The sequence below is a fragment of the Adiantum capillus-veneris genome, chromosome 9 (assembly GCF_014529385.1).
Source record: "Adiantum capillus-veneris isolate H3 chromosome 9, ASM1452938v2, whole genome shotgun sequence".
Lineage (NCBI taxonomy): Eukaryota > Viridiplantae > Streptophyta > Polypodiopsida > Polypodiales > Pteridaceae > Adiantum > Adiantum capillus-veneris.
Window position 1 is genome coordinate 8,926,642 of NC_140939.1, and position 27,948 is coordinate 8,954,589.

The 27,948-nt window shown below is 41.8% G+C and overlaps 1 protein-coding gene across 1 annotated transcript; it reads left to right on the plus strand.

The window, feature by feature from the left end:
• Positions 1 to 9,341: 9,341 nt before the first annotated feature.
• LOC147450107 (uncharacterized) lies at positions 9,342 to 11,087 on the plus strand. The gene is made up of 2 exons (XM_086519443.1): positions 9,342 to 9,904; positions 10,107 to 11,087. Exons 1-2 carry the CDS (start codon positions 9,722 to 9,724, stop codon positions 10,725 to 10,727), a joined length of 804 nt encoding a protein of 267 aa, XP_086375569.1. The 5' UTR covers positions 9,342 to 9,721; the 3' UTR covers positions 10,728 to 11,087.
• The last annotated feature ends 16,861 nt before the right edge of the window (positions 11,088 to 27,948 follow it).

The window sequence follows — 27,948 nt, forward strand, 5'->3', positions numbered from 1 at the left end:
CTAGAGTAGTACTTAGTTTGGACTGTAATTTGGCATTTTTGCAAGCCTTGGCCACGTTGAGTATCAACAGGGTAATGCAAAAGAAACTATTGGAGCTCCTGTGAGATTCTGTAGAGCGGTTGGGGCTGCTGCAGCGAGGGAGAAGGAGCTGCATGCCATGGGAGCCAGCACCGCTAGTGGAGGGACCTCGTCCAAAACATTAGAACCGGGGGGGGGTGTAAAGGGGGCCATAGTTGAGAAAGAGGCAAAGAGATAATTAGACTGGGTAGGTGTTGTACAAGCTGCAATCGAGAGAGAGAGAGAGAGAGAGAGAGAGAGAGAGAGAGAGAGAGAGAGAGAGACTGAAACTGTTGTGGTTGGTAGCTACAAAGAGATGATTGCAGGCCACGCAATAGATAGTGGGTTGTTGAGGGTGCAGGCGTAGGGATAGTAGCTGGTGATGTGCTATCCGTGGAAGTGTTAGAAGCCTCCAGGGCCTACTGGTACTCAGAACACGCCAGCTCATCGGTTTCCTCTTCTGTGGATGAAGTCCTTGAAGATTTGACCCAGTGGCGGCACTGGATCATCTGCATGTGTGCGTGCTGCCAATTGAGAAAGAGAGAGAGATGTTAACTTCTACTCTTGCGGAGACACAGGCAGTTGAGTGTTGGTCGCATGGTGAGTTGGGGGCGGGGGGGGGGGGGGGTTGAAGATGAGAGGAAGAGAGATGGTAAGGGTAGTTATGATATGTCTACAACACCATGCAAGAGAGAGAGAGAGAGGGAGAGAGAGAGAGAGAGAGAGAGAGAGAGAGAGAGAGAGAGAGAGATTGTGTGCGCCATGAGGTAGATCGGATGCACCATAGAACTACAGGCACCACTGATTGCTGGTTGGTCGGCTGATGCCATGCAGATCCAAAGGTTGGTGGAAACTGGTGGTAATTAGAGGTATATGCATTTGGCGCCACCATGCAAGAGCTACGGTAGGTTGTGAGGGAACTGGCGGCGGCTGAAACTGTGTGTATGTGCATGTAGTCGTTTGGCCAAATAAAGAGAACAGTGAGTGTTGTATTTGCATGAGAGAGAGAGAGAGAGAGACAGAGAGAGAGAGAGAGAGGAAGTATGCATGCCGTGAGAGTTGGTGAACAAAGAGCTGGTTGGCACTTTGAGTCCACCGGTTGTGCAACCACAGCAAGCTTGCAGATAGGGGTAGCGACTCGATTAGGGTGCCCTACGTGTTGACGTGGCATTGTAGATGCTTATGGATGACATTACTCGTCCCCTCTGCTACCATAGGGTTGGCCTCGACAACCTGCAAGCAAGTGATGCGCCAATTTGTGGTCGCTGCCGCTATTGTACAACATGCAAAAACAGGTGCTACTAGTAATCGTCCGACAGAGAACTTCATCGCTACATACACTTATTTATATATATATATATATATATATATATATATATATATATATATATATATATATATATATATATATATATATATATATATATAGATATATATATATATATATATATATATATATATATATATAGATACACTTTCTGAGTGGGTTGTTTCCCACGGTAAAGAAGCTCGTTTTGACATCACCTACACGGGCTACAAAGAGATATCTATCTATTGGCTTGCAGAAGATGGACCCAATGCAGAGCAGTGGGTAAATAATGAAGTGAAATAACACTTCTCTCTTCTTACTTCGCTCCGCACTTCTTCAAGTTTTTATTTTTATTTATTTTTCATTTATATTTTTTTTCAATACTATTAATCATCTAACTATACACGTTAGCAAGTGTTAATGATATTAACAGTTATAATTCTTCATAATCGCTTCATTAATCGTTTTTTTTTTAAATCCTTGCTCTACTATTTAATCTTTTGTAATATCCTATCTAAGGATGTATGCTAATCCTTTCTAATTATTGATTATTTTCATGAAGTTTAATCTGTTAAATTATTATGTTTAATTATTATAATTTTGCTAGTAATTACTATATCATGACAATAAAGAAGAAATTCTCTTTAATTTCAAAGATGACTAACTGCATCATACAATCAACACAAATTACTATAGCTGAAGCAACTAACAACACTTACAAGTATGAGAGAGATGACCGAATACATCAACTCTCAACGGTCTGGTACTATTATCGAAGTAATCCATCACACCATGGTTGCTTCACGCATCAATTTCCATCAAGGGGATACACGTAATGTCAAGCCCATGGAAAACAAAGACAAAAATGATGAACCAATGTTCAAAATTCTTCCCAAGGCACTTCCAACAACCACAAAACAATCGGTCCAAGGAGAAGGGAGTTTACAAAGGTAATAACAAACTCTCTCCTAAAGAGCTTGAAGATTTTCGCAAGGACCATAAGTGTTTCAAGTGTGGGAAGCAAGGACATGGCTATCGTTCTTGCCCCAAGAAGAATACTAGCAATGAGACTCCTAGGGCTTCCACCATCGAAGCTCCAAAAGAGGATGCTCATTGCAAAGGATCATCACTTTCCTATGCTTGGGGAAAGGTAAGAGAGCATGATGCCTTCATCTTGTTTGACCTTGGCTCTACTCACAACTTCATATCAATGGAGATGGCCACCAAGTTGGGCATTCAAGCTTTTGAGATGGGAGATATGGTAATGGCTGATGCAGCTTTCAAGGGAGAGCAAGCCTCCATTACTCCCTTGATTGGGAAGTTGAGGCTTCATGTCCAAAGCTATGTCAACAAAGAAGACTTCTTCATCTCTCCTCTCCAACATGAGGATGCTATCCTAGGGGCACCATGGTTTGATCGGATGGCTGCCAACATGAAGTTCCCTGAAAGGAGAATCTACTTCACCTATAGGGAAAAGAACATGTATATAGATGCTAGTGAGCGTGGTCGCACTATTCCACTTGTAAATCCTCTTGCTTTTGATAAGTCAATGAAGAGATCAGTTTCTCCGTACATGATTTTTGTCAAAGAGTCTCTAAAAGATCCTAACGTTTCATCAAATGTAAATGGTAAGGAATCAAGAAGAGTTAGACTTGTCTAATTTTCTAAAAGGATCCAAGATGTGTTCATCAATGATATCCCTATGGACTTACCTCCAAAACAAGAGGATGATGACCATCGTGCTCCTTCCAGGAAGCTCACTGCCTAACAAGCCTCTTTATCAAGTCTCACAAGCTCAACAAGAGGAGATCATGAGGCAAGTACAGGAATTGGTAGACAAAGGGATGGTGAGGCCTAGTTCCTCTCCCTTTTGTTCTCCAGTCCTTTTAGTGCAAAAGAAAGATGGTACATACCGTATGTGTGTGGACTATCGAGCACTAAACCATATCACTATCAAAAGCAGATTTCCCATGCCTCGGGTAGAAGATGTGTTGAATAAGCTACAATGCCCTACCTACTTTAGTAGGATTGACCTTAAGAGTGGCTATCATCAAATAAGGATAGTGGATGAAGATATCCTAAAGACCACGTTTTGCACAATGTTTGGTCTTTATAAATATCTACTCATGCCTTTTGGCTTGACTAATGCACCAGCCACGTTCAATCGTCTAATGGAGAAAATTTTTAGGCCTTATCGTAAATTCACTAGAGTGTTCTGGGATGATATCATCATCTACTCCAAGTCTTTGGAGGAACATAAGCAACATCTCCAAGTGATTTTTCAAGCATTGAGGGAGAATAAGCTTTTTCTCAACCAAAAGAAAAGTGAATTTTTCCTTCAAGAGATTCAATACTTAGGTCATATTATCTCTCAAGATGGTATCTGTATGGATCCATCGAAGTTAGAGGTAATAAAATCATGGCCTAACCCAAGGAATCTACATGAGCTAAGAAGCTTCATTGGTATGTGTGCATACTATAGACGCTTTATAGCAAAATTCTCTCAAGTAGCAGGACCACTACACGACTTAATAAAAAAGAACGTTAAGTATGTACGAACTGCTAAGGAGCAAAATGCTTTTGATAAGCTCAAAGAGAAGCTTACTTCCCAACCAGTCCTCATACTTCCGAATCTCTCAAAGCCATTTGAGGTTCAATGTGATGCTTGTGGCGATTGCCTTGGAGCAGTTGCTTCAAGAAGGGCATGCCATAGCATATGAGAGACGAAGGCTCAATACTGATGAACGAGTCTTGGGCACTTATGAGAAAGAGATTTTAGCTATTCTACATGCCCTAGACACATGGAAGCACTACTTATTGGGGACTCCATTCATTCTACGAACCGATCACCAAAGTCTCAAGTATTTCATGACGCAAACCAAGATTTTCAACAAACAAATGAGGTGGAAAAATTTTCTTTCGCAATTTAATTTTCATATTGCTTACATTGTTGGTAAGCACAATCAAGTGGCTAATGCACTTTCACGACGACCAAAATTTAATGCGGTGTCTATAGCTACTCACAATGATCTATCTTCTATGATAGATGAGTATGCTACTGACCCTGACTTTAGAGACATAATGTCAGCCTTTGCTTTGGGGAAGAAAGAGAAACCATTCACCTTGCAGGATGGTTATCTTTCACGGCAATAGTGTTACACATTCTTCGTGAGAAAGTTATGTATGAATATCATGCTCCTCCATATGCGGGGCATAGAGGTATTCAACCTACTCTCCGAGGAGTAGAGACATACTTCTATTGGCCTGCCATGAAAGTGGACATACAAGAGTATGTTTCAAAATGTGTAGTATGCCAAAAGACCAAGTATGATAGAGGGAAGCAACCTGGATTACTCTAGCCATTGCCTATCCCAAATTCACCATGGGAAAGTATATCCATGGATTTCATCTTTGGATTACCCAAGTCTATCCATGGGAATACAGGAATATGGACAATAGTCGACAGGTTTAGCAAGCAAGCACATTTTATTCTTGTCAAAAAGACTATTAAGGCACATCAAATGGCAACTCTCTTCATATCTCAGATTTTCAAGCACCATGGATTACCCACATCCATTGTTTCAGATAGAGATCTTAGAATGACCAGTAATTTTTGGAAAGGTCTCTTTGAAAATCTAGGAACAAGATTGAATTTCTCTTCGGCCTATCACCCACAAACGGATGGCCAAAGTGAGATAGCCAATCTTACGATACTCGATCTACTCAAGACTTATGTTACCAAAGTAGATCTACGCTCACAATGGAAAAAGTACTTACCTCTTGTAGACTATGCCTACAGTAATATTGTACACACTTCTAGGGGAAAAGCACCTTTTGAGATCATTGAGGGAAGACATAAAGTCCCTTGCTACTCAAAGTACATGGGAAGATCTTTGCCGCCGATGAGTATAGCCATGACCTACAAGAATCTTTTCAAAAGATTAAGGAGGCTATATCCATCTCTCAACAAAGGCAAAAAGCTGTTGCTGATAAGCACAGAAGGGCTTTAATGTTCAAAGAAAATTATTGGGTCTTACTAAGTTTCCTAAGGCTCGATTAAGGCAAACGACGAGCAAAAATCCTAGGGGCCATCAAAAGTATTATGCTAAACTAGCAAAAAGATTCTATGGTCCTTTCCAAATCTTGAAGCCCATCAATGAGACGGCTTATCAACTCAAGTTTTCCAACCATTGGCTCATACACAATGCCTTTCATGTAAGCCTAGTTGAGCCCTACAAAGGAGAGCCACCAAGTGAACCAATTATTGAAGACCCTCCCGAAGTTGAAGACCAAGAAGAGGTGCTACAACCCAAAGCTATCCTTCGGCATGAAGACAAGGTACTACGACATGGTAAGATTATCCGACGCTATCTTATTAAGTTCAAAAACTATCCTTTTGAAGATTCTAGATGGCTGCAAGGAATACAGCTTAAGGATAGTATGAACCTTGTGAATGCTTACAATGCTACATTAGAGTAAGCAAATGTACAAATTTCTTTTAAATGACTCATGTTTTTATCTTATAAGACTAGTCCTTTTTTTGATTGTGCACAAATTTAACTAGTATGCATGCTTAGAATCATGTTTGGGATGACGACGTCTCTCAAACACCAAGTAGAACTTGTCACTCTACTTTGGGAGAATGAAATGGACTAAAGAGCAGACATACTTGTAGCAGCAATGTCTCCCAAGCACCAAATGGATTAGTCATCCATCTTGGAAATATGTCGTAGGGTAAAAAGGGATCCTCTACCTGCTAAGTAAAATTGACTAATGACTAAGGCTTTATCTCTTCTACCTCATAGTCGAGGACGGCTATGATTTCAAGAGAGAGGTAATGTCATAAAATCTAATATCTAATATCTAACCAACCCAAATGATTTTCTCATATTAAACTGATCACTTCATGTGGGAGAATAAACGGGAACAAGCGTTAAGATATAAACATGTTCTTATAGATCTATCTCAACACGCGGACAATGGTAAAGGGGCCCAAATGAGAGATGGTTTATCAAAGAGTAAGTCTAACCAATGGAGCATAAGACCTTAGGGTTAGCTTCATTAAAGACCTTCAATAATGTATGTAAAAGTCCTTTGACCCTAGGTAAGCTAGGGCTGAGCTTGAGGCGGGAACCCGACCCAGCTCGAGGTGCTTGTCCTCCTTGATGATTGAGGTTCTTGAGACGCTTGAGGTGCTTGATGATTGAGATGCTTGAGGTGATGCTTGAGATGCTAGGGTTGCACTTGAGGTGAGAACCCAGCCCAAGCTTAAAGTGCTTAAGGGCCAAGCTTGTGGGGAATTGGGCCTATGCATGAGAGTCTTGAGGTGTCAAAAAGTCAAATATTCAATCCCTACAAGGAGGGGGCGAGCCCTACATGAGGTGGGATGAGAGAGAACACCCACATACTCACACAAAGCATGCATGGTACAAAGAAAGAAAAAGGGACACTTGTCAAGTTCCTCCTCATGTTGCCCTCATGGTGTGCCTGAAGCCTATTGGTTGGCCACCCAAGGGATCCAATGAAAATTTAGGAGATTAATTGATTTTGCATTTATCAAGTCCTCTCTCTCAAAGGGGAAAGGGGGACACTTGTCCTAAGGCTACCCTTGCTGCTTGTAATACCTCATGCTTGTGATTGGCTAGGCCTGGAGTGGTCCAATGAGCTTCACGCATGAGCTACAAGGGGGGGTCGACCCAAGCAAGCTAGGGGGTTGCTTAGGGGCTATACTCACCCACACACACTCACAAACAATCTCATTGTGTGCTATGCAAAGTGCAAGAGCTCCCTCTCCTTCTCCAAGCAAGTAGAGGTTGAGAGCCTACACCAACACTCTTGGCTATGGAGTGCAAATCCAACCAAGAGCCATGCTTCAATGATTAAGCTTGCCATCTCCTTCTTCTTCATTACTATGCTATTATGTATGCTAGCAAGAAGAGTTATGATAAGTGAGGAACTAATTCTTTCTCGTATGAAATGTTTCTTCTTCCTCTTCCCTACCCTCATTCCCTGCTCGCTCTCTCCACCTTCGAAGGTGTTTGAGGTCTTGGGACTGAAGCCTGGGATAGTTAAATCTTTCTTCAAGTTTATGTCATGTTTGTGATGCATGAAGCTTTCCATCTTCATTGCATCACCTAGGTCACAAGGAACACAAAGATTGTATTGTAACAAGTCTCTCTTAATGGGAGAAATCATAATACAAATGCCTATTGGAGGGGGGACCGGCTCCACATAAATCCGGTCCTCAACTGTTGTCATGTTCTCTAAATTCTCTCTCTTGCAAAAGTATTGTTCATGCCAAGTTAACTAATTGCTATGATTATGTTGTTATCTTCAATTATGTTCACCCGCTATGCTCACAAAGTCATTTCTCAAAAGTACTCTCATTAATTTCCGCTACTCTCAAGTTAAATAGGTCGATTCCATTACAAAATCATGTCAAGACTCTACCTAGTGCATGCAGTGTATAGACATGTATGGCAATTGATCTGTGGAATAGCATGGGTGTGTGTTTGTCAGGGCCTTTCATCAATTAGCAAGGATGAAGTCCTTTGTGCTAAGTCCATGCAATAAATACAAAAAATCTTGGCATTTTCATTCTTTAACAGATTAAGCATTCACTTCAATGTTTGTTGATCTCTTATCCACCTTGTAGTTTCCAAACAATTTAATATATGAGCATTTTCCTGATCTTTGGTTGATTCTATGTCTTGCTTGTTACAAGAGATGGTTTTGGAAGCTCCCTTTACCTTTGGTTGCTTCAACTTCTTTGCAAGGCTTTGAGGAATTGAGTGTAATTTTGCTAAGTGATGGACCAAATCTCTCTAGAGTGCTTTGAGCATCCTCTTCACCAAGGCAAGGACTCTATAAGAATTCATTGATGCATTATTGGCTAGTCTTCTCAAGCCTCCTTTCACCAAGAGAGTGTGTGTGTGTGTGTGTGTGTGTGTGTGTGTGTGCGCGCGCGCGTGCGCGCAGGGCACCGTTGTGTTGCTTGAAATCACAGGAGTGTCTTGATGAGCGATCACTCAATTAAACATCTTACTCACACAAGGCATATTTGAAAACTTTTAAAATAGATAAGGGGGTAGGCTTAACTATTCTAAAAGGTTTCAAATAAGCCTTTTATGAGTATGGTACAAGCTCCTAGGCATTCTATCCTATTTTCGTGTGAACCATATAAAAGGAGACTAGGCATGTTCTTGGTGGCATATACACCGACATATCTCTTGTGAGAGGCCTTTTATTGTCATGTGTCCATGTACCAAGTGTGACACCATGCTTAGCAAATTAGTCCTTGCTTTGCCACAATGAAAACACTTTTAGATCCCTCTAGATCATTGCTGTTCACGAATGGAGGGTATGATGGAGGGCTATAGAAACAGACAAAGCATGGGAATAGCCTTTTGCGATTGCTTGTGGCATTGGGGGATAGTGTCAGCTACAGTGGTGAGGGTGAGCTCGGGGGGCATCAAAAGCCACTTTCGTTCGTTGTTTTGTCGCGATCAGAAAATGCACAAGGACGCCAAAAAAAGCGTTGGTAAATTTTGGGGTCATTCACGATTCTCCTCTATTGTTATTTTCGTTAATTTTGATGCTTTCGTCTCTCTGAGCTCTCTCTCTCAGATCTATAGTTGACAGTCCACGTGGCATGGTATCTTCCACAGACCCACGGCCGACGTGACCTGGTTCTCTTTTCCTAGCCACGTACTGAGTTCAAAACTCATCGCATAGATCTGTAGGTAATGTTCCTACGAACCGTCGGCATTAAAACTTCTCTTCGTCTCTCTCTCTCTCTCTCTCTCTCTCTCTCTCATCCACGACATCCTTTTGGCCCTCTTCAACCTTCGCTCTGGTCAGTGCCATCGTGTACACCACTGAAGGGGCCCAGTCCCACGCTCACGCCCTCTGCCAACATTGTCCATCTGAAGTCCTCTTCCCTTAGAAGAATCGGCACAGTGAGCCGTGCGGTGCGCACAGTGCCGTCTGGGGCCTGCCGGCATTGTACACTACTTCTACACACATTCACACGCATATGTGGCATTGTGCGCATGCACGCGCTCATTGTGCGCACACAAACACAGGCGGACACACACACACACTCTCCTGCACAGCACAGTAGACAAGAGTGCTTTAGCCTTTGGCCCTTCTCCTTCTCCCCCAGTTTCCCTGTAGGCTGCTGCGCTGTACGCTTTTCTTTCGACAGGACCAGCCTTCCAGTCTTTTTAAAGAGCCCCTCTCCCCCCCGCCCATAACCGAAAATCCCTCTTGCTAATAAACAGTCTTTTTCTTCTGTCACTCACATTAAGGTGTTTGATTATCTTTTATTCCTTGATTGTTTTCCTTCTTCCCAATATGTTTGCCGGGCATGAGGATGCGGGATCCAGCGGCTGGCAGGCCACAGGGGAGGTAAGATCCGACGGCTGGCCCTTGGGCTTGCAGCAAGATCCCATGATCAGAGGCTTTCCAGAGGCCCCTGTTTTATTCATATCCACGCCTTCCGTTACCTCTGACTCTTCCTCCGATCTTGATACCGAGGTACGTCTCCTTGTGTGAGTGTTTTTGTGTCTTTACAGTGAATTGCATGCAGCATACATGAGCTATGGTTTCCCTAAGGTTTATAACCTTAGAGATTCAAGCATTAACGTCGTCACTTTCAAAGCTTTGCCATGTAGATCTCTCACACAGCCAGCCAGCTTGTGGTATGTTCCATTTTTTTAATTTTTATTTTAATGCACAGTCCACAGGATCATTTTTCCCTGAGAGGAGCCACACCTTGGGCAGCTTAATCGGTATACAGGCAAATGCACACAACAAACAAATGAGCAAGGAATTGATAGGGGCTCAAAATTCAATGGTGGCAGAGACAGAGAAGAGGAGAAGCACAAGCATCACAGGTGCCAGTGGTGGCGGTGGCCTAGTGCGGGGACGGCCATCGTGGTGTTCGATGCTGGGCTGCGGAGGGTCGAATCCCGGGGCGCTGGGGATGTCGCCGTCGCTGGCGCATCTCTTGGAGGAGGAGAGGAGGTCGACGGGATCGCAGAGGCAGGTCAGCAACAGTAATTATAGTGAAGGGGGAGCACAAGGTGCAGAAATGCCTACTGGCTTGTTGAATATGGAGAGAAACACACTTTTTGATGCGCAAGGGATCTTGCCTCCTCAGCCATCGGGAGCCCCCTTGAAGCTCATTTTGCAACAGTCAAGTCCCAGCTCTTCCTATCTTTCTGCCGATTGGAATGTTTTCAACAGTAGGCATCCTCCTGGTCATCACACTTCTGCTAGAGAAGACGGAGCTGGCCGGTTCCCTACCTTTTGGCCTGCTGGCTTCTGTGGCCGCCTTGGCACGGGCCTTGCTGGCTGAACAAAAGTTTCCGTTTGCTTTACTGCTTTTGATACTTTTTCTTTCTTCTTGTGATTAACTTGCTAGGTAGCTGGGATTGAACTCTCACGGACATGCCACGCGGCATGCCCTTTTCATACGAAAGAACAAAATGAACTAAGAAAGAGAAAAAGTCATGAATTGGTATGCCTTTTATGCAATGTTCCTTGTGAGGCCATTGCTTTTGTATGTTAGGCAAAGTGGTCCACAGAACCAAGAACGCACATATCCACATTTGTAGCGTCAATTATCTGGTTAAAATTGAAAAAAAACCCACTTGTAAATTCATTGGTGGAAAAAATTGCTCATTTTAATTATAAATAGCTCAAATTATGCCATTAATCTTATTAGTTGAGAATTGTTGGCTTTGCCTTATATTGGTATGTATCTCCTCTATCTTATTGGGATGTCTATGTGGGAGGAATCATGTGGTAGCATGTGGAAAAGACACTTGAAGTAATGTAGGAACCCATGTGAGGCATTTCTATAGGGTGTGGACTCATTGAGATTTAGTAAAGGAGTGCATAAAAGGGTTTACAAAGTTGCATACGAGTTTCCTAGCTAATTTGGGTTGATCGTGAGCCTTGTATGATGTCATCCATGATGCCATGGAAGAAGCATTAAGAGCCCATCTAAAGTGATCTAATTATCAATTTTGTGTCTACTCTTTACTTCAAGCTCTATCTATTTGGTAATTAAGTGGTGACGACATACTGGCGATCATGAAAAAGAATTATTTTTTTACGGAGATTCTAACGAATCTCTCTCTGTCTCTCTCTCTCTCTCTCTCTCTCTCTCTCTCTCCACCTTTAGCTGATGTCTCCTCCTTCTATCGCCTACCCTGTTGCTCCTTCGCCTGCTACTTCTTTTCGCAAAATTGTTGGCATCCGAGCAACCCCTCACCATGCAGAGCTCTCGGCCGTCGAGAGAGAGAGAGAGAGAGAGAGAGAGAGAGAGAGAGAGAGGTGCCAATCTCTCTCTCTTGCACTGTAATGGAATTAGCCTATTCAATCTTGAGAATAGCGGAAATTAATGAGAATACTTTCGAGAAATAACTTTGTGAGCATAGCGGGTAGACATAATTGAAGATAGCAACATAATCATAGCAATTAGTTAACTTGGCATGAACAATACTTTTGCAAGAGAGAGAATTTAGAGAATATGACAACAGTTGAGGACCGGATTTATGTGGAGCCGGTCCCCCCTCCAATAGGCATTTGTATTATGATTTCTCCCATTAAGAGAGACTTGTTACAATACATTCTTTGTGTTCCTTGTGACCTAGGTGATGCAATGAAGATGGAAAGCTTCATGCATCACAATCATAGCATATCATGAACTTGAAGAAAGCTTTAATTGTCCCAAGCCTCAGTCCGAAGACCTCAAACACCTTCGAAGGTGGAGAGAGCTAGTAGGGAATGAGGGTAGGGAAGAGGAAGAAGAAACATTTCATAGGAGAAAGAACTAGTTCCTCACTTATCATACTCTTGTTGCTAGCATACATAATAGCATAGTAATGAAGAAGAAGGAGATGACAAGCTCAAGCATTGAAGCATGGCTCTTGGTTGGATTTGCACTCCATAGCCAAGAGTGTTGGTGTAGGCTCTCAACCTCTACTTGCTTGGAGAGGGAGCTCTTGCACTTTGCATAGCACACAATTAGAGTGATTGTGAGTGTGTGTGGGTGAGTATACCCCTCAAGCAAGCCCCTAGCTAGCTTGGGGCGACCCCCCCTTGTAGCTCATGCTTGAAGCTCATTGGACCCCTCCAGGCCTAGCCAATCACAAGCAGGAGCCATTACAAGCAACATGGGTAGCCTTGGGACAAGTGTCCCCCTTTCCCCTTTGAGAGAGAGGACTTGATAAATGCAAAATCAATTAGATAATTCAAGTAATTTATCATTGGACCCCTTTGAAGCTTAGCCAATAGGCTTCAAGCAACACATGAAGGTAACATGGGTAGGGGCCTAACATGTGTCCTTGCTGCCTCTTCAAGTTGGGGCTTCCCTTGTGTGTGTGAGTGGGTGTTCTCTCTCTAGCCCCTAGGAAAAGGGCTCGCCCCCCCTCTTGTAGGAATGCTTTTGACTTTAGGTGATCAAGCACCTTACTCACCAAGCATGACAAAGCACTTGAACTAGGGGGTGTTCCCACAAGCATCTCAGGCAAGCTTCTCAAGGCACCTCAAGTACCTTAATCATGCAGTAAGTCAAGCACCTCAAGCATGGAGCCAGTCAAGCACCTCAAGCATCTTAATCAAGCACCTCAAGCATGACAAACACCTCAAGCACGACAAGCACCTCAAGCAGGACAAGCACCTCGAGCTTGGGCTGGGTTCCCACCTCAAGCTCAGCCCTAGCTTACTTAAGATCAAAGGACTTTTACACACATTTATTGGAGGTCTTCAATGAAGCTAACCCTAAGGTCTTATGCTCCATTGGTTAGCCTTGCTCTTTGATAGACCATCTCCCTTTTGGGCCCCTTTACCATTGGCCCCGTGTTGAGATAGATCTATAAGCACATATCTATATCTTAACACTTGTTCCCGTTTATTCTCCCACATTAAGTGATCAATTTAAAATGAGAAAATCATTTGGGTTGGTTAGATATTAGATTTTATGACATTACCTCTCTCTTGAAATCATAGTCGTCCTCGACTATGAGGTAGAAGAGATAAAGTCTTAGTCATTAGTCAATCGTACTTAGCGGGTAAAGGATCCCTTTTTACCCTACGACATCTTTCCAAGATGGATGACTAATCCATTTGGTGCTTGGGAGACATAGCTGCCGCAAGCATGTCTGCTCTTTAGTCCATTTCATTCTCCCAAAGTAGAGTGACAAATTCTACTTGGTGTTTGAGAGACGTCGTCATCACAAACATGATTCTAAGCATGCATACTAGTTCAATTTGTGCACAATTAAAAAGAGGACTAGTCATATAAGACAAAAACATGAGTCATTTAAAAGAAATTTGTACATTTGCTTACTCTAATGTAGCATTGTAAGCATTGACAAGGTTCATACTATCCTTAAGTTGTACTCCTTGCATCCATTTAGCATCTTCAAAAGGATAATTTTTGAACTTAATAAGATACCGTCGGATTATCTTACCATGTCGTAGTACCTTGTCTTCATGCCGAAGGACATCTTCGGGTTGTAGCACCTCTTCTTGGTCTTCAACTTCGGGAGGGTCTTCAATAATTGGTTCAATTGGTGGCTCTCCTTTGTAGGGCTTAAGTAAGCTTACATGAAAGGCATTGTGTATAAGCCAATGGTTGGGCAACTTGAGTTGATAAGCCGTCGCATTGATAGGCTTCAAGATTTGGAAAGGACCATAGTATCTTTTTGCTAGTTTAGCATAATACTTTTGATGGCCCGTAGGATTTTTGCCCGTCGTTTGCCTTAATCGAGCCTTAGGAAACTTGAGTAAGACCCAATCATTTTCTTTGAACATTAAGGCTCTTCTGTGCTTATCAGCAGCAGCTTTTTGCCTTTGTTGAGAGATGGCTATAGCCTCCCTAATCTTTTGAAAAGATTCTTGTAGGTCACGGCTATACTCATCGGCGGCGAAGATCTTCCCATGTACTTTCAGTAGCAAGGGACTTTTAGGTCTTCCCTCTATGATCTCGAAAGGTTCTTTCCCCGTAGAAGTATGTACAATATTATTGTAGGCATACTCTACTAGCGGTAAATCCTTTTCCCATTGTGAGCGTTGATCTACTTCGGTAACATAAGTTTTGAGTAGATCGAGTATCGTAAGATTGGCTATCTCACTTTGGCTATCCGTTTGTGGGTGATAGGCCGAAGAGAAATTCAATCTTGTTCCTAGATTTTCAAAGAGACCTTTCCAGAAATTACTGGTCATTCTAGGATCTCTATCTGACACGATGGATGTGGGTAATCCATGGTGCTTGAAAATCTGAGATATGAAGAGAGTTGCCATTTGGTGTGCCTTAATAGTCTTTTTGACAGGAATGAAATGTGCTTGCTTGCTAAACCTGTCGACTATTGTCCATATTCCTGTATTCCCATGGATAGACTTGGGCAATCCAAAGATGAAATCCATGGATATACTCTCCCATCGTGAATTTGGAATAGGCAATGGCTGGAGTAATCCAGGTTGCTTCCCTCTATCATACTTGGTCTTTTGGCATACTACACATTTTGAAACATACTCTTGTATGTCCACTTTCATGGTAGGCCAATAGAAATACGTCTCTACTCCTCGGAGAGTAGGTCGAATACCTCTATGCCCTGCATATGGAGGAGCATGGGATTCATACATAACCTTCTCACGAAGGGAATGAGTAACACATAGCCTATTGCCGTGGAGAAGATAACCATCTTGCAAGGTGAATGGTTCCTCTTTCTTCCCCAAAGCAAGGGCTGAAATTATGTCTCTAAAGTCAGGGTCAGTAGCATACTCATCTATCATAGAGGATAGATCATTGTGAGTAGCTATAGACACCGCATTAACTTTTGGTCGTCGTGAAAGTGCATCGGCAACTTGATTGTGCTTACCAGCTATGTGAGCAATATGGAAATTAAATTGCGAAAGAAAATTTGCCCACCTCATTTGTTTGTCGGAAAGCTTGGTTTGCGTCATGAAATACTTGAGACTTTGGTGGTCGGTTCTTAGGATAAATGGAGTCCCCAATAGGTAGTGCTTCCATGTGTCTAGGGCATGTAGAACAGCTAAAAGCTCTTTCTCATAAATGCCCAAGACTCGTTCATCACCATTGAGCCTTCGGCTCTCATATGCTATGGCATGCCCTTCTTGAAGCAAAACCGCTCCAAGGCAATCACCACAAGCATCACATTGGACCTCAAATGGCTTTGAGAGATCCGGAAGCACGAGGACTGGTTGGGAAGTAAGCTTTTCTTTGAGTTTTTCAAAAGCATTTTGCTCCTTAGCAGTCCATACAAACTTAACGTTCTTCTTAGTTAAGTCGTGTAGTGGTCCTGCTACTTGAGAGAGTTTTGCTATGAAGCGTCTATAGTATGCACACATTCCAATAAAGCTTCTTAGCTCATGTAGATTTCTTGGGTTAGGCCATGCTTTTATTACTTCTAACTTTGATGGATCCATTTGGATACCATCTTTAGAGATAATATGACCTAAGTATTGAATCTCTTGAAGGAAGAATTCGCTTTTCTTTTGGTTGAGATAAAGCTTGTTCTCCCTCAATGCTTGAAAAATCACTTGGAGATGCTGCTTATGTTCCTCCAAAGACTTGGAGTAGATGATGATATCATCAAAGAACACTCCAGTGAATTTTCGATATGGTCTAAAAATTTTCTCCATCAAACGATTGAACGTAGCAGGTGTATTAGTCAAGCCAAAAGGCATGACTAGATATTCATAAAGACCAAACGTTGTGCGAAACGCGGTCTTTAAGATATCTTCATCCACTATCCTTATTTGATGATAGCCACTCTTAAGGTCAATCCTATTGAAGTAGGTAGAGCCTTGTAGCTTATCAAACAGATCTTCTACCCGAGGTACGGGAAATCTGTTTTTGATAGTGATATGGTTTAGTGCTCGATAGTCCACACACATACGGTATGTACCATCTTTCTTTTGCACTAAAAGGACTGGAGAACAAAAGGGAGAGGAACTAGGCCTCACCATCCCTTTGTCTACCAATTCCTGTACTTGCCTCATAATCTCTTCTTGTTGAGCTTGTGAGACTCGATAAGGAGGTTTGTTAGGCGGTGAGCTTCCTGGAAGGAGCTCAATACGATGGTCATCATCCCCTCGTTTTGGAGGTAGGTCCATAGGGATATCATCGATGAACACATCTTGGAATCCTTTTAGAAAAGTAGACAAGTCTAACTCTTCTTGATTCCTATCATTTTCATTTGATGAAACATTATTAGCTTTTAGAGACTCTTTGACATAAATCATGTACGCAGAAATTGAGCTCTTCATTGATTTATCAAAAGAAAGAGGATTTACAAGTGGAATAGTGCGACCACGCTCACTAGCATCTATATACATCTTCTTTCCCCTGTAAGTGAAGTAAATTCTCCTTTCAGGGAACTTCATGTTGGCAGCCATGCGATCAAACCATGGTGCCCCTAGGATAACATCCTGATGTTGGAAAGGAGAGATGAAGAAGTCTTCTTTGTCGACATAGCTTTGGACATGAAGCCTCAACTTCCCAATCAAGGGAGTAACGGAGGCTTGTTGTCCCTTGAAAGCTGCATCAGCGACTACTATATCTCCCATCTCAAAAGCTTGAATGCCCAACTTGGTGGCCAACTCTATTGATATGAAGTTAAGAGTAGATCCAGGGTCAAACAAGATGAAGGCATCATGCTCTCTTACCTTTCCCCAAGCATAGGAGAGTGATGATCCTTTGCTATGAGCATCCTCTTTTGGAGCTTCGATGGTGGAAGCTCTAGGAGTCTCATTGCGAGTATTCTTCTTGGGGCAAGAACGATAGCCATGTCCTTGATCTCCACACTTGAAACACTTATGGTCCTTGCGAAAAGCTTCAAGCTCTTCAGGAGAGAGTTTGTTTTTACCTTTGTAAACTCCCTTCTCCTTGGACCGATTGTTGTTGTTGTTGTTGTTGTTGGAAGTGCCTTGGGAATTATTTTGAGCATTGGATTTCCCCTTTGCATCATTTTTATCTTTGTTTTCCATGGGCTTGACATTACCTCTAGCCCCTTGATGGAAATTGATGCGTGAAGCAACCATGGTGTGGTGGATTACTTCGGTAATAGTACCGGGCTGTTGAGAGTTGATGTATTCGGCCATCTCTTCAGGTAATCCCGCACAAAATTGTTGTCTTTGCTCGACAAAGTCTATCTTTTGAAAGACAGTAGCTTTGAGATGTAAATCCCAAAACTTGTCTACATACTTGTTGATAGACTCATGAGAGAGAAGCTTCAAGCCACGCCATTCGGTAAGAACTTTATCTTTAGTATCGCTTGGCAGAAATTGCTTCATGATGGAAACTCGTAGAGTTTTCCATGTCTTCGGGGCTTCTCCATTGCCACGAAGGGTAGCCCACCATTGATGAGCTGATTTTTGGAAGTGCATAGCTACATGACGTAGCTTGGAGGACTCTGTGAAGCCCTCGTCCCCAAAGGCCGCATCAAATTGCTGGATGAAGGCCAAGACTTTGTCGGTAGCACCAAAGGTGACATCGTAGGTGAGAAAAGAGATACTCTTTCCTCCCTCCTTGAACTTCTTTAGCTTTTGTGACCTTCGCCATGCAGGAAATGATCTGCGATGTCCTCCCCTCTTGTATTCTCTAGGAGAATAGCCATAACTTTCATCAAAAGAGGAGGAAGGTGAAGAAGAAGGAGAAGAGGGTGACCTCTTCCTAGCCCTTTTCTTCCTTTGTTTCCTCTCTTGCCTTTCAGAGTGATGAGGAGAAGGACTATGGGTTGCTCTTTTCCTTTTGGGAGGAGTAGGCGATCGTCTAAACCGCCTTCTTCGTGGAGCCACATCTTCAGAAGAACTTAGACTTTCATTGCTTTCTTTCTCTTTGGATTCCTCCTCTCGAATGGGAGAGAGTCTTCTTTTGGGGGTCTCTTCAAGAGGCCTCCTAAGCTCTCTCTCCTCTTGGAGAGGAAGGGAAATTCCATAGGCACGAAGTTGTTGAGTAACTTCGGCTTGCAAGGTAGGGTTGCCCATAGCTTGTTGCAACCTAGTCACAAGATAATTCACAAACATGGGAGCATCATCATTAGCACCTTCATGTGCAAAATCAAAGCTATCAATGTTCATTCTACTCTCTTGATTATTGTCAGCCATGTTAACAAAATTTTATGTATGTACTTAGTGTATGCTTTGGCAATTCAAAACCTTAGTTGCCACTCCTCTTAGCCTTTGAAAATTGGCTCTTAAGTATCTACACCCACGGCTCAAAGTGGTTAATTATAGAGAGTAGAGGAGTAGGTCTAACATAGCAGAGTTGCCAAGGGCTAGCTCCTTTCGGACTTCTTATGGCTCAATAATGGTAAAGCCGTAGGCAAGTCTACAAAGACTACATTATTAAGTCCAAAGCTCCCGAGGTGTGCACCATCCTCCACATAGTGGGCTTAACAAAACCGATATTAGATCCCAGTTCCACTTACCCTATTATAATTAACAACATCAACCATTTATAGGCTACTTAAGGACCTCTCTCCTTAAGCAAGAAAAGAGAAACCAAATGCTCTGGTACCAATGTAATGGAATTAGCCTATTCAATCTTGAGAATAGCGGAAATTAATGAGAATACTTTCGAGAAATAACTTTGTGAGCATAGCGGGTAGACATAATTGAAGATAGCAACATAATCATAGCAATTAGTTAACTTGGCATGAACAACACTTTTGCAAGAGAGAGAATTTAGAGAATATGACAACAGTTGAGGACCGGATTTATGTGGAGCCGGTCCCCCCTCCAATAGGCATTTGTATTATGATTTCTCCCATTAAGAGAGACTTGTTACAATACATTCTTTGTGTTCCTTGTGACCTAGGTGATGCAATGAAGATGGAAAGATTCATGCATCACAATCATAGCATATCATGAACTTGAAGAAAGCTTTAATTGTCCCAAGCCTCAGTCCCAAGACCTCAAACACCTTCGAAGGTGGAGAGAGCTAGCAGGGAATGAGGGTAGGGAAGAGGAAGAAAAAACATTTCATAGGAGAAAGAACTAGTTCCTCACTTATCATACTCTTGTTGCTAGCATACATAATAGCATAGTAATGAAGAAGAAGGAGATGAAAAGCTCAAGCATTGAAGCATGGCTCTTGGTTGGATTTGCACTCCATAGCCAAGAGTGTTGGTGTAGGCTCTCAACCTCTACTTGCTTGGAGAGGGAGCTCTTGCACTCTGCATAGCACACAATTAGAGTGATTGTGAGTGTGTTTGGGTGAGTATACCCCTCAAGCAAGCCCCTAGCTAGCTTGGGTCGACCCCCCCTTGTAGCTCATGCTTGAAGCTCATTGGACCCCTCCAGGCCTAGCCAATCACAAGCAGGAGCCATTACAAGCAACATGGGTAGCCTTGGGACAAGTGTCCCCCTTTCCCCTTTGAGAGAGAGGACTTGATAAATGCAAAATCAATTAGATAATTCAAGTAATTTATCATTGGACCCCTTTGAAGATTAGCCAATAGGCTTCAAGCAACACATGAAGGTAACATGGGTAGGGGCCTGACATGTGTCCTTGCTGCCTCTTCAAGTTGGGGCTTCCCTTGTGTGTGTGTGAGTGGGTGTTCTCTCTCTAGCCCCTAGGAAAAGGGCTCGCCCCCCCTCTTGTAGGAATGCTCTTGACTTTAGGTGATCAAGCACCTTACTCACCAAGCATGACAAAGCACTTGAACTAGGGGGTGTTCCCACAAGCATCTCAGGCAAGCTTCTCAAGGCACCTCAAGTACCTTAATCATGCAGTAAGTCAAGCACCTCAAGCATGGAGCCAGTCAAGCACCTCAAGCATCTTAATCAAGCACCTCAAGCATGACAAACACCTCAAGCACGACAAGCACCTCAAGCAGGACAAGCACCTCGAGCCTGGGCCGGGTTCCCACCTCAAGCTCAGCCCTAGCTTACTTAAGGTCAAAGGACTTTTACACACATTTATTGGAGGTCTTCAATGAAGCTAACCCTAAGGTCTTATGCTCTATTGGTTAGCCTTGCTCTTTGATAGACCATCTCCCTTTTGGGCCCCTTTACCATTGGCCCCGTGTTGAGATAGATCTATAAGCACATATCTATATCTTAACACTTGTTCCCGTTTATTCTCCCACATTAAGTGATCAATTTAAAATGAGAAAGTCATTTGGGTTGGTTAGATATTAGATTTTATGACATGCACTGCGGCTCTTCCATCCCCCGTCCCTACTGCGTTGCTGCCTTCTCAAGCGTTCTCTAGAGGGAATCAAGGATAGACCCCTTGCATTTTTGGGAAAGGAAAAGGGTGGGTGCCTCCCTCCTTCGACCTGCACCTCCCCACCCTGCGAAAAGCCCCTGACGCGTGCGAGTATGAGAGAGAGAGAGAGAGAGAGAGAGAGAGAGAGAGAGAGAGAGAGAGAGAGAGAGAGAGAGAGAGAGAGAGAGTCTCAACAAGAGGGGGAGAGAAATTGGAAAGTAAGGGGCATGGCCTCCACCTGGAATATTGCCCCTCCTCTTCGCTCGCATATGAAGGCTCCAAGACAGACAGACCCATTGCGTCGCAAGAATATTCGCTTTTAAGGGGATCTTTTCTCATTTTTTACAGCTGGGTACCCCATACTGACAATTGATGGAATTGGCATGTCTGTGCATCTTGGCCTCATCCTAAGCTTTCAAGGGCACCATTACAAGCTCGAGTTGGCCTGTCCATAATCATGTTCTCCATTGATTAAGATATATTTTCAAGCTTATCTCTCTGTTTTTTACTACAGATCCAAAGCTTAGAGAGCCTAAGTGTATATGTGTGGGGGTCAATTTAATGCTCAACTCTTTTTTCCCTTTGGAGAATATCTTTCTTCTACTGAGTACATGGGAAGGATACCTATATAAGGCAAAATTGAAAAAAAAAACGTCAAAGGCTTTGGGCGCCCACTTGCCAACTGGCCACCCAGCTTGGACCTAAAGCAAGCGCCAAGGCGCATTTGATAATTCGTTAGCACGTAATTTGTGACCGTCTATAGCTACCAGCCACTCGCCACCATCTGCAACTACCAGCCACTTGCGATCGGCTGTCATAGTCTGTGGATAACACATTGAAATGTATGACTGTCATATATAAAGATGGACTGATTTTGTGCTCGTGTAAGGAGTTCAGACACTAGCCTTTACATAAAATCCAAGTGTTGAGACCTCAAGCGCACAATGGGAGAGAAAAGAGAAAAATCACCTTCAAGGGGAGGAGCATTGGCATTAAGCAACCTTGCATTAGGTTTATCATTTTTCATTTTTGAACTTCTTAGTAAATTTCTTGAAAAGGATACGATAGCAACCACGACAGTTACGGCACTGAGATGGTGCAGGTACTAAAGGCGGAAGGCGAAGAAGTAGGAGTAGGGGAAGACAACCATGTGACCACGTTGATTGTTTTGTAGATTCTTGGACTAGAGCTATGTGTTGGACTCCTGGATTGGAGTTGTGCTCATGGATTATAGTGGTCATTATCAATTGTCTCTTGGATTGGAGATGATGGTCAGTTTGGATTGGTGTAGCTATCTTCTATAATTGTCATAGTTTGTGAATTCTGGACTCTGTCCTATGTTGGTGTGTATCTCCTCTAAGAATCATGTGGTAACATGTGGAAAAGGTACCTCAAGTATGTATGTAACCATGTGTGGCATTTGTAAAGGGTGTGGCATAAAAGTCCCTAAAAAGGTGCATATGACTTTGCTAGTTGATTTGGGCTGATCTTGAGCCTTGTATGATGTCATCCATAATGCCATGGAGAGGGCCTAGTCTAGCTTTATTTATCTTATTATTTTGACCTAAAAAATCAAGCACTCTGAAAGTGGTTTATTAGATCAGTTCTTAGAACAACGGTTTTCCTTTTATACAAGTGTGGGTCGATAAGTTTGATGTATGGTATGACATAATAGTCTTCGTCAACTTAGCTCAATAGGTGCTTGTCCTATGAATTCTCTCTCTCTCTCCCTCTCTCTCTCTCTCTCTCTCTCTCTCTCTCTCTCTCTCTCTCTCTCTCTCTCTCTCTCTCTCTCTCTCTCCACACACACACACACACACAGGTCTTGTGTTCAAGACTCGTCGGTATGCGAGACTGGGGACTAGCACATGCAACTCTCCACCCAACCATGCCTAATATAAACCCTTGCCTACTAAATATAGGTTCATGTGTACCATATTTGTGTCTTGGCCCTTGGCCCTAGACCGTCTTATCCTAAGTCTAACATTACTCCCCCCTTGGAGAAGCGTTTTGTCCTTAAAAGAAAAATTGGGGATATCTTCGTAAGAACACTAATGCTTTCCATAGTGACATCCTTCATGGATCCAACTATCCATTTGACCAGAACAAAGTTCAGTAGGAGGCTCAATGAAATCAAGAAGATCATCTTGATTTTCCACATTGTTGTCCCTTTGCAACTGTCTTGTGTAACTAGCCGATATCCAACATAGTGTGTAGACTCTATTTATAACTCACAAGAGTATTTTAAATGAGTTACCACAACTAAGAGGTGTCTAAAAGAATACCTCTTCTCACTTTCTATGAAAGTGACATGCTGACATAACTAATCATCAAAATTTAGGTCCTTTACTTAGTAAATACTCCCACCATCAATTGGTGATCGAGGTTAAGAACTTGACCTAAACATGAAGGGACTAAAACTAGTCGCAACATGCTTTTTCTCATGGTAAGAAAACTCAAACTAGAGAGAGAGATTTTCCAATTGGATTGCTTTGTGCTAACGTACATGCTTAGCATATCTTTTAGCACAAGATTAACACTTGTAATCTGCCTATCCATCTCTAGATGATTTGGAATACTGAGATGTATCTCTAAACTGCTTACAAACAATCCTTCAAAATGATTGGTAAAGTGGGATCACAATTCCTTACAATGTTGCTAAATAATCAACAGTGTTGTGAGCGACCAACTTGGTTAACTTTAGAGATTGGAATAGTGGATTGAACAAATTGTACAAAGTTTAGTTAAATTTATCTATAAGCACTCAAACCGAGCCATGACCTTTGTTGGTGTTTGGTAGACTCACACAACTAATCTCATTGTAGTGTGATATACTTTAAAAGCTATCGATTTCATGAATTTTCATGCCGCTCCAAATTAGCCTTTGCCAAACACTAGGACCCGTAACACCTATTGTGCATGCATTTAGCAAAAACGGACGAAACTGCATTCCCATGATCGTACTTGCCAATGCTTATGGCTAATATTATGCTCAAAGCCCACAGGGAAAGAACTAAATACTTTCCCCTACAATTACGTGAAAGATTTCTTAACATATTTGGAACATAATAGAATGTGAAAATTAATCACATATAGGTACCAAATGAAACATGTTCATTAACAGAACATAGTGTTGCTACATGTGTAAACAACCATCATTTGAATTTTTTTAGCAATACTTGTAACCTTAACAAATCTTACTAGATACCTTTCTGGCCACTGAAATTGTCCTTGATATGACCTGCTCAAAATTGTTTTAAAAAATGGATTCGACCAATATCTAGGGACTTTGTCACGACACACAATTGAAATAATAGGCACCAAGTTCAATCCTAGAGACTCATATTCTCCACATAAGTAATATGACATCATTCGAGTACGAGATATACTTGTTTGTGGAGGTTATTGCAAACATTGAACGACATGAGCGAGAGAGACCCTCATAACTCATGCTCCACATTAACTAAATTGAACTCCATGAGTTCCTAGACCATGTTGTATCTCTTGTGACAACATGTGCCAAACAAAACCTATCACATAGGTCAGGGTGCAAAAATGTATATGTTACACTAATGTACCAAAATTCTTTGCTCCTACTTGACCTTGTCATGTGTCTAATGAAAGCATTCTAGCATATACATCCTACTTGGAAAACTCAATCAAAGAATATTCAAAAATAAAATGAAACCAAATCATATATGTATCTAGAGGTTGAACATAGCATCCACTTACTTGTAGTCAAGTGCACTATTCAAACTTGAAAGGTATAACCTAGAAGGTACATTACCAAAAAATCCTGCCTAGAAAGACTAAGTATGTCTTTAACCTATTAAACACTAGATGAAGGATTAGTGAAAATAAACAAATATTTAATTGGTAACCCTAGGTGTTGCCTTGGAAATCCAAACCTGTTGGTGAGATGCTACAATTTCAAAACCCTTGGTTAGATTCTACATGGAAACTGCTTAAACTAGCAGTCAATGGTGACCAACTGTCTACCGTGTCCAACAATGATTGTAATCAACTTGTGAATTTCAACTTATCCACTACCCTTGGCAGATTGAGAACTTCTTTCCTTCAAAGTACAATTTTGAAGAGATTAATCAATGACCATCAGCACTTAAGGAGTAATTTGGCATTAGCTGGGTCATACCCCTAGAAATACCACTTCTATAGCCACAATCAGTGTTATAAATTAAACAAAAAATCCTCTCAAGTTGGAATCTTACTCACAACTGGATCTTGAAATATTCATATCTATCTATGAGTAGAAGACAAAGATTCTTACTAGTTTTCCTTTGATGTTTTGAACAAGAGATTATTTGTTTGGAGGCTCTCTTAGTCTATTCATGTCGTCCCATGAATTAGTTTCTTGATAGTGAGGCCATGCCTACAAGCTATCCATAGAAAGCATCATCCATAGTGGTTTCACCTTGTTCAAAGAGCCAATGATGTAAAGTGTCTGCCGTTGTACACATATACAACAATCACAAGAAAATCTACTAGCCTCAAATCTTCTTGAACAGAACTTAGCTAATTTCATAGTAAAAGCATAAACAATAATTCAATGGAATGAATCCCACATTATTGGCAAGCCATGCTTTGCATATCAAAAAATAAAGTGATAAGTCCTTGACTTCAATCTCGGGGGGTCACTATATGCAAAACCTATATATCGCATGTGTTCAAGGGCTATTTATAAAGCCCCATAGCTGTGAATTTTTCAGCAATAAAAGGCACCCTTTTCCTATAATCTGCAAATTTATTTTCAAGATCATTTTTCCTACATGTGAACATGTGAAAAAATATAGAAAAAGAAAATTCCTATAGTTGAACCCACATGATAGGCATTTTTTAAACTTTATCGATACCCTCGAGGCTTCAATGAAGGTCTCAACAATGTAAGCGGATACCATACGTGCCTTGCACACTCTAATTTGGCATAGATACATCACAGTTCAATGTTGCCAAACATAAAATGTGATCTTATATTTGTGTTACCAATTTATTAAACTCGTGTAATGTTACCCTTGATCCTACATCAATGGGTAGTACGTTGGCACGAGTAGAAACCTTTCTCCTCATTAAGGCTGTCAAAGCACTTTGCTTGGCACAATAGGGAAATATTTATCAAATGAAAGGTTAAAGAAAGAAAAATAAGAATAATTTGAAATTTTCTAACCTTTTCATCCCTTTGAGGCATGTTGCCTTCACTTAAGTGTGGCTCATAGCCAAGTATACTTATCAATGGAGAGATAGCGGTTCATATCGACCTTTCATGAAAAAACGTGTAAAGTTTCTCCCAAGTTCGTATGTTGATAGCATATTCCAAACTTTGAAAGCTTCTATGAGATTGCCCTAAAAAGAAGCCTTGCTTCCCATAATAAATCAAAAGAGAAGGTGGGATGGAGCTTGTGTGCTCATTGCTAATATATGCTCTTGCTGACAAACAGGCAAGGCAAATGAAAGGAGACCTTGTCGAGCTTTCAAGGAGAGTTGACCTTGTCAAGTTGTACATCTTAGTGAGAATAAAAAAAATATCGTAGATTACCCAATATTGATAGTGGATAGCTCAGGAAACTTAGCTATCCAACTGAAATTGACTTCAAAATCGTTCTTGACAAAAGCAACTTTTTTTTCCAAGATGTCTTCATAGGAAATTTTTCAAAGGTGAAGAAGTTCACAATGTAAACTTTGAACTTAACGTACTTACCGATGTGCTTGAATCACCATCTTTGCCATCCTGCAAACTTTACATGCTTGTTCCTACGATGTTACTTCTCTTCTTTTGTGTGTGTGTGTGTGTGTGTGTGTGTGTGTGTGTGTGTGTGTGTGTGTGTGTGTGTGTGTGTGTGTGTGTGTGTGTGTGTGTGTGTGTGTGTGTGTGTGTGTGTGTGTGAGAGAGAGAGAGAGAGAGAGAGAGAGAGAGTTTGTGTGTGTGCACGTGTGTGTGTGTGTGTGTGTGTAGGGGGATAAATAAGAAGAGGAAACTCAAATGAACTTTTTATCTCAAAAGTGTGGTAGATGGGTTATCCCAGCTCCCTCTTGAATAAGAGGTCTTGATCCAAGACTTGAAGGATAGCTCTCTCTCTCTCTCTCTCTCTCTCTCTCTCTCTCTCTCTCTCTCTCTCTCTCTCTCTCTCTCTCTCTCTCTCTCTCTCTCTCTCTCTCTCTCTCTCTCTCTCTCTCTCTTCTCTGCTTAGCTATCTTTTCTTGTAATCATTTCATATTGCCTCATTTCCTCCCCCCAACATTTTTGTCCTCCTTGTGCTCTCAACCTTGATGAATCTTCTCGCCTCCTCTAGTTGCTCTCTTATCTTTGACCTTAGAAACATCATTGACACCATCTTTTAGGCTTCTTGAGGGCAAGTAGAAGCACAATGAAATATTGCAAGATTTCTTAAGTCCCTCGCAAGGGACTTGTTATGGTGTTTACTTATGGTACACTGATATATATTTATTGTTTCACTAATCGATGGAAAACAATCTGTAATGTAATTTGCAAGAGATAGAGTGCCACCATAAATTGATTATAATCAATTTATATTTAGCTAATCGATGGAAAACAATCTGTAATGTAATTTGCAAGAGATAGAGTGCCACCATAAATTGATTATATTCAATTTATATTTAGCTAATCGATGGAAAACAATCTGTAATGTAATTTGCAAGAGATAGAGTGCCACCATAAATTGATCCATAACATAATCACATAACCATAAGAAAACACTTAAAGAGAGAGGAAAAGAGAGATGACACAATACTGAAGGTCGGAATGGCTGACCCCCCCCCCCCCCCCCCCCCACAAAGCTAAATACAATCATGATGCATCAACTTGCCCATAAGGTGTATTTTTCATCTTGCTAACATAAATGGCCTTCTTTGATCAAGGAAACAAATTTGGCCTTCTCTGATTAGAAACGCTCCTCTCTTTAAAGAAGCGTCATCTTCTTTCTTCTTCAACATCTATTCTCCCTTCTATAGAACCACTACAAAAAGACAAAAAATTCTTTAAAAACATGTGCATGCTGTTGGAATTAGGGTTGCAGAGAGACACACACAACTTGGAGAAGACGAAGGAAGCTCAAGTCACACAATAGAGAGTGTGTTACTTAGTGTGCAATGGAAAGATAGATAGCCCTAGAGTGATGGGCGTATATACAATGCTCGGGGGAAAAACCTCCTAAAGAGGGAAAAAATGCCCCAGCGGTCCTAGTGTGTTCACACACATCACTACCACATGTATATGGTAGCAAATCCCCCCTGGAGTGATGTGGTGAACGAGAGCTGGCACATGAGTAAAGGGAAGTTCCATGCCCTGAGGACATGA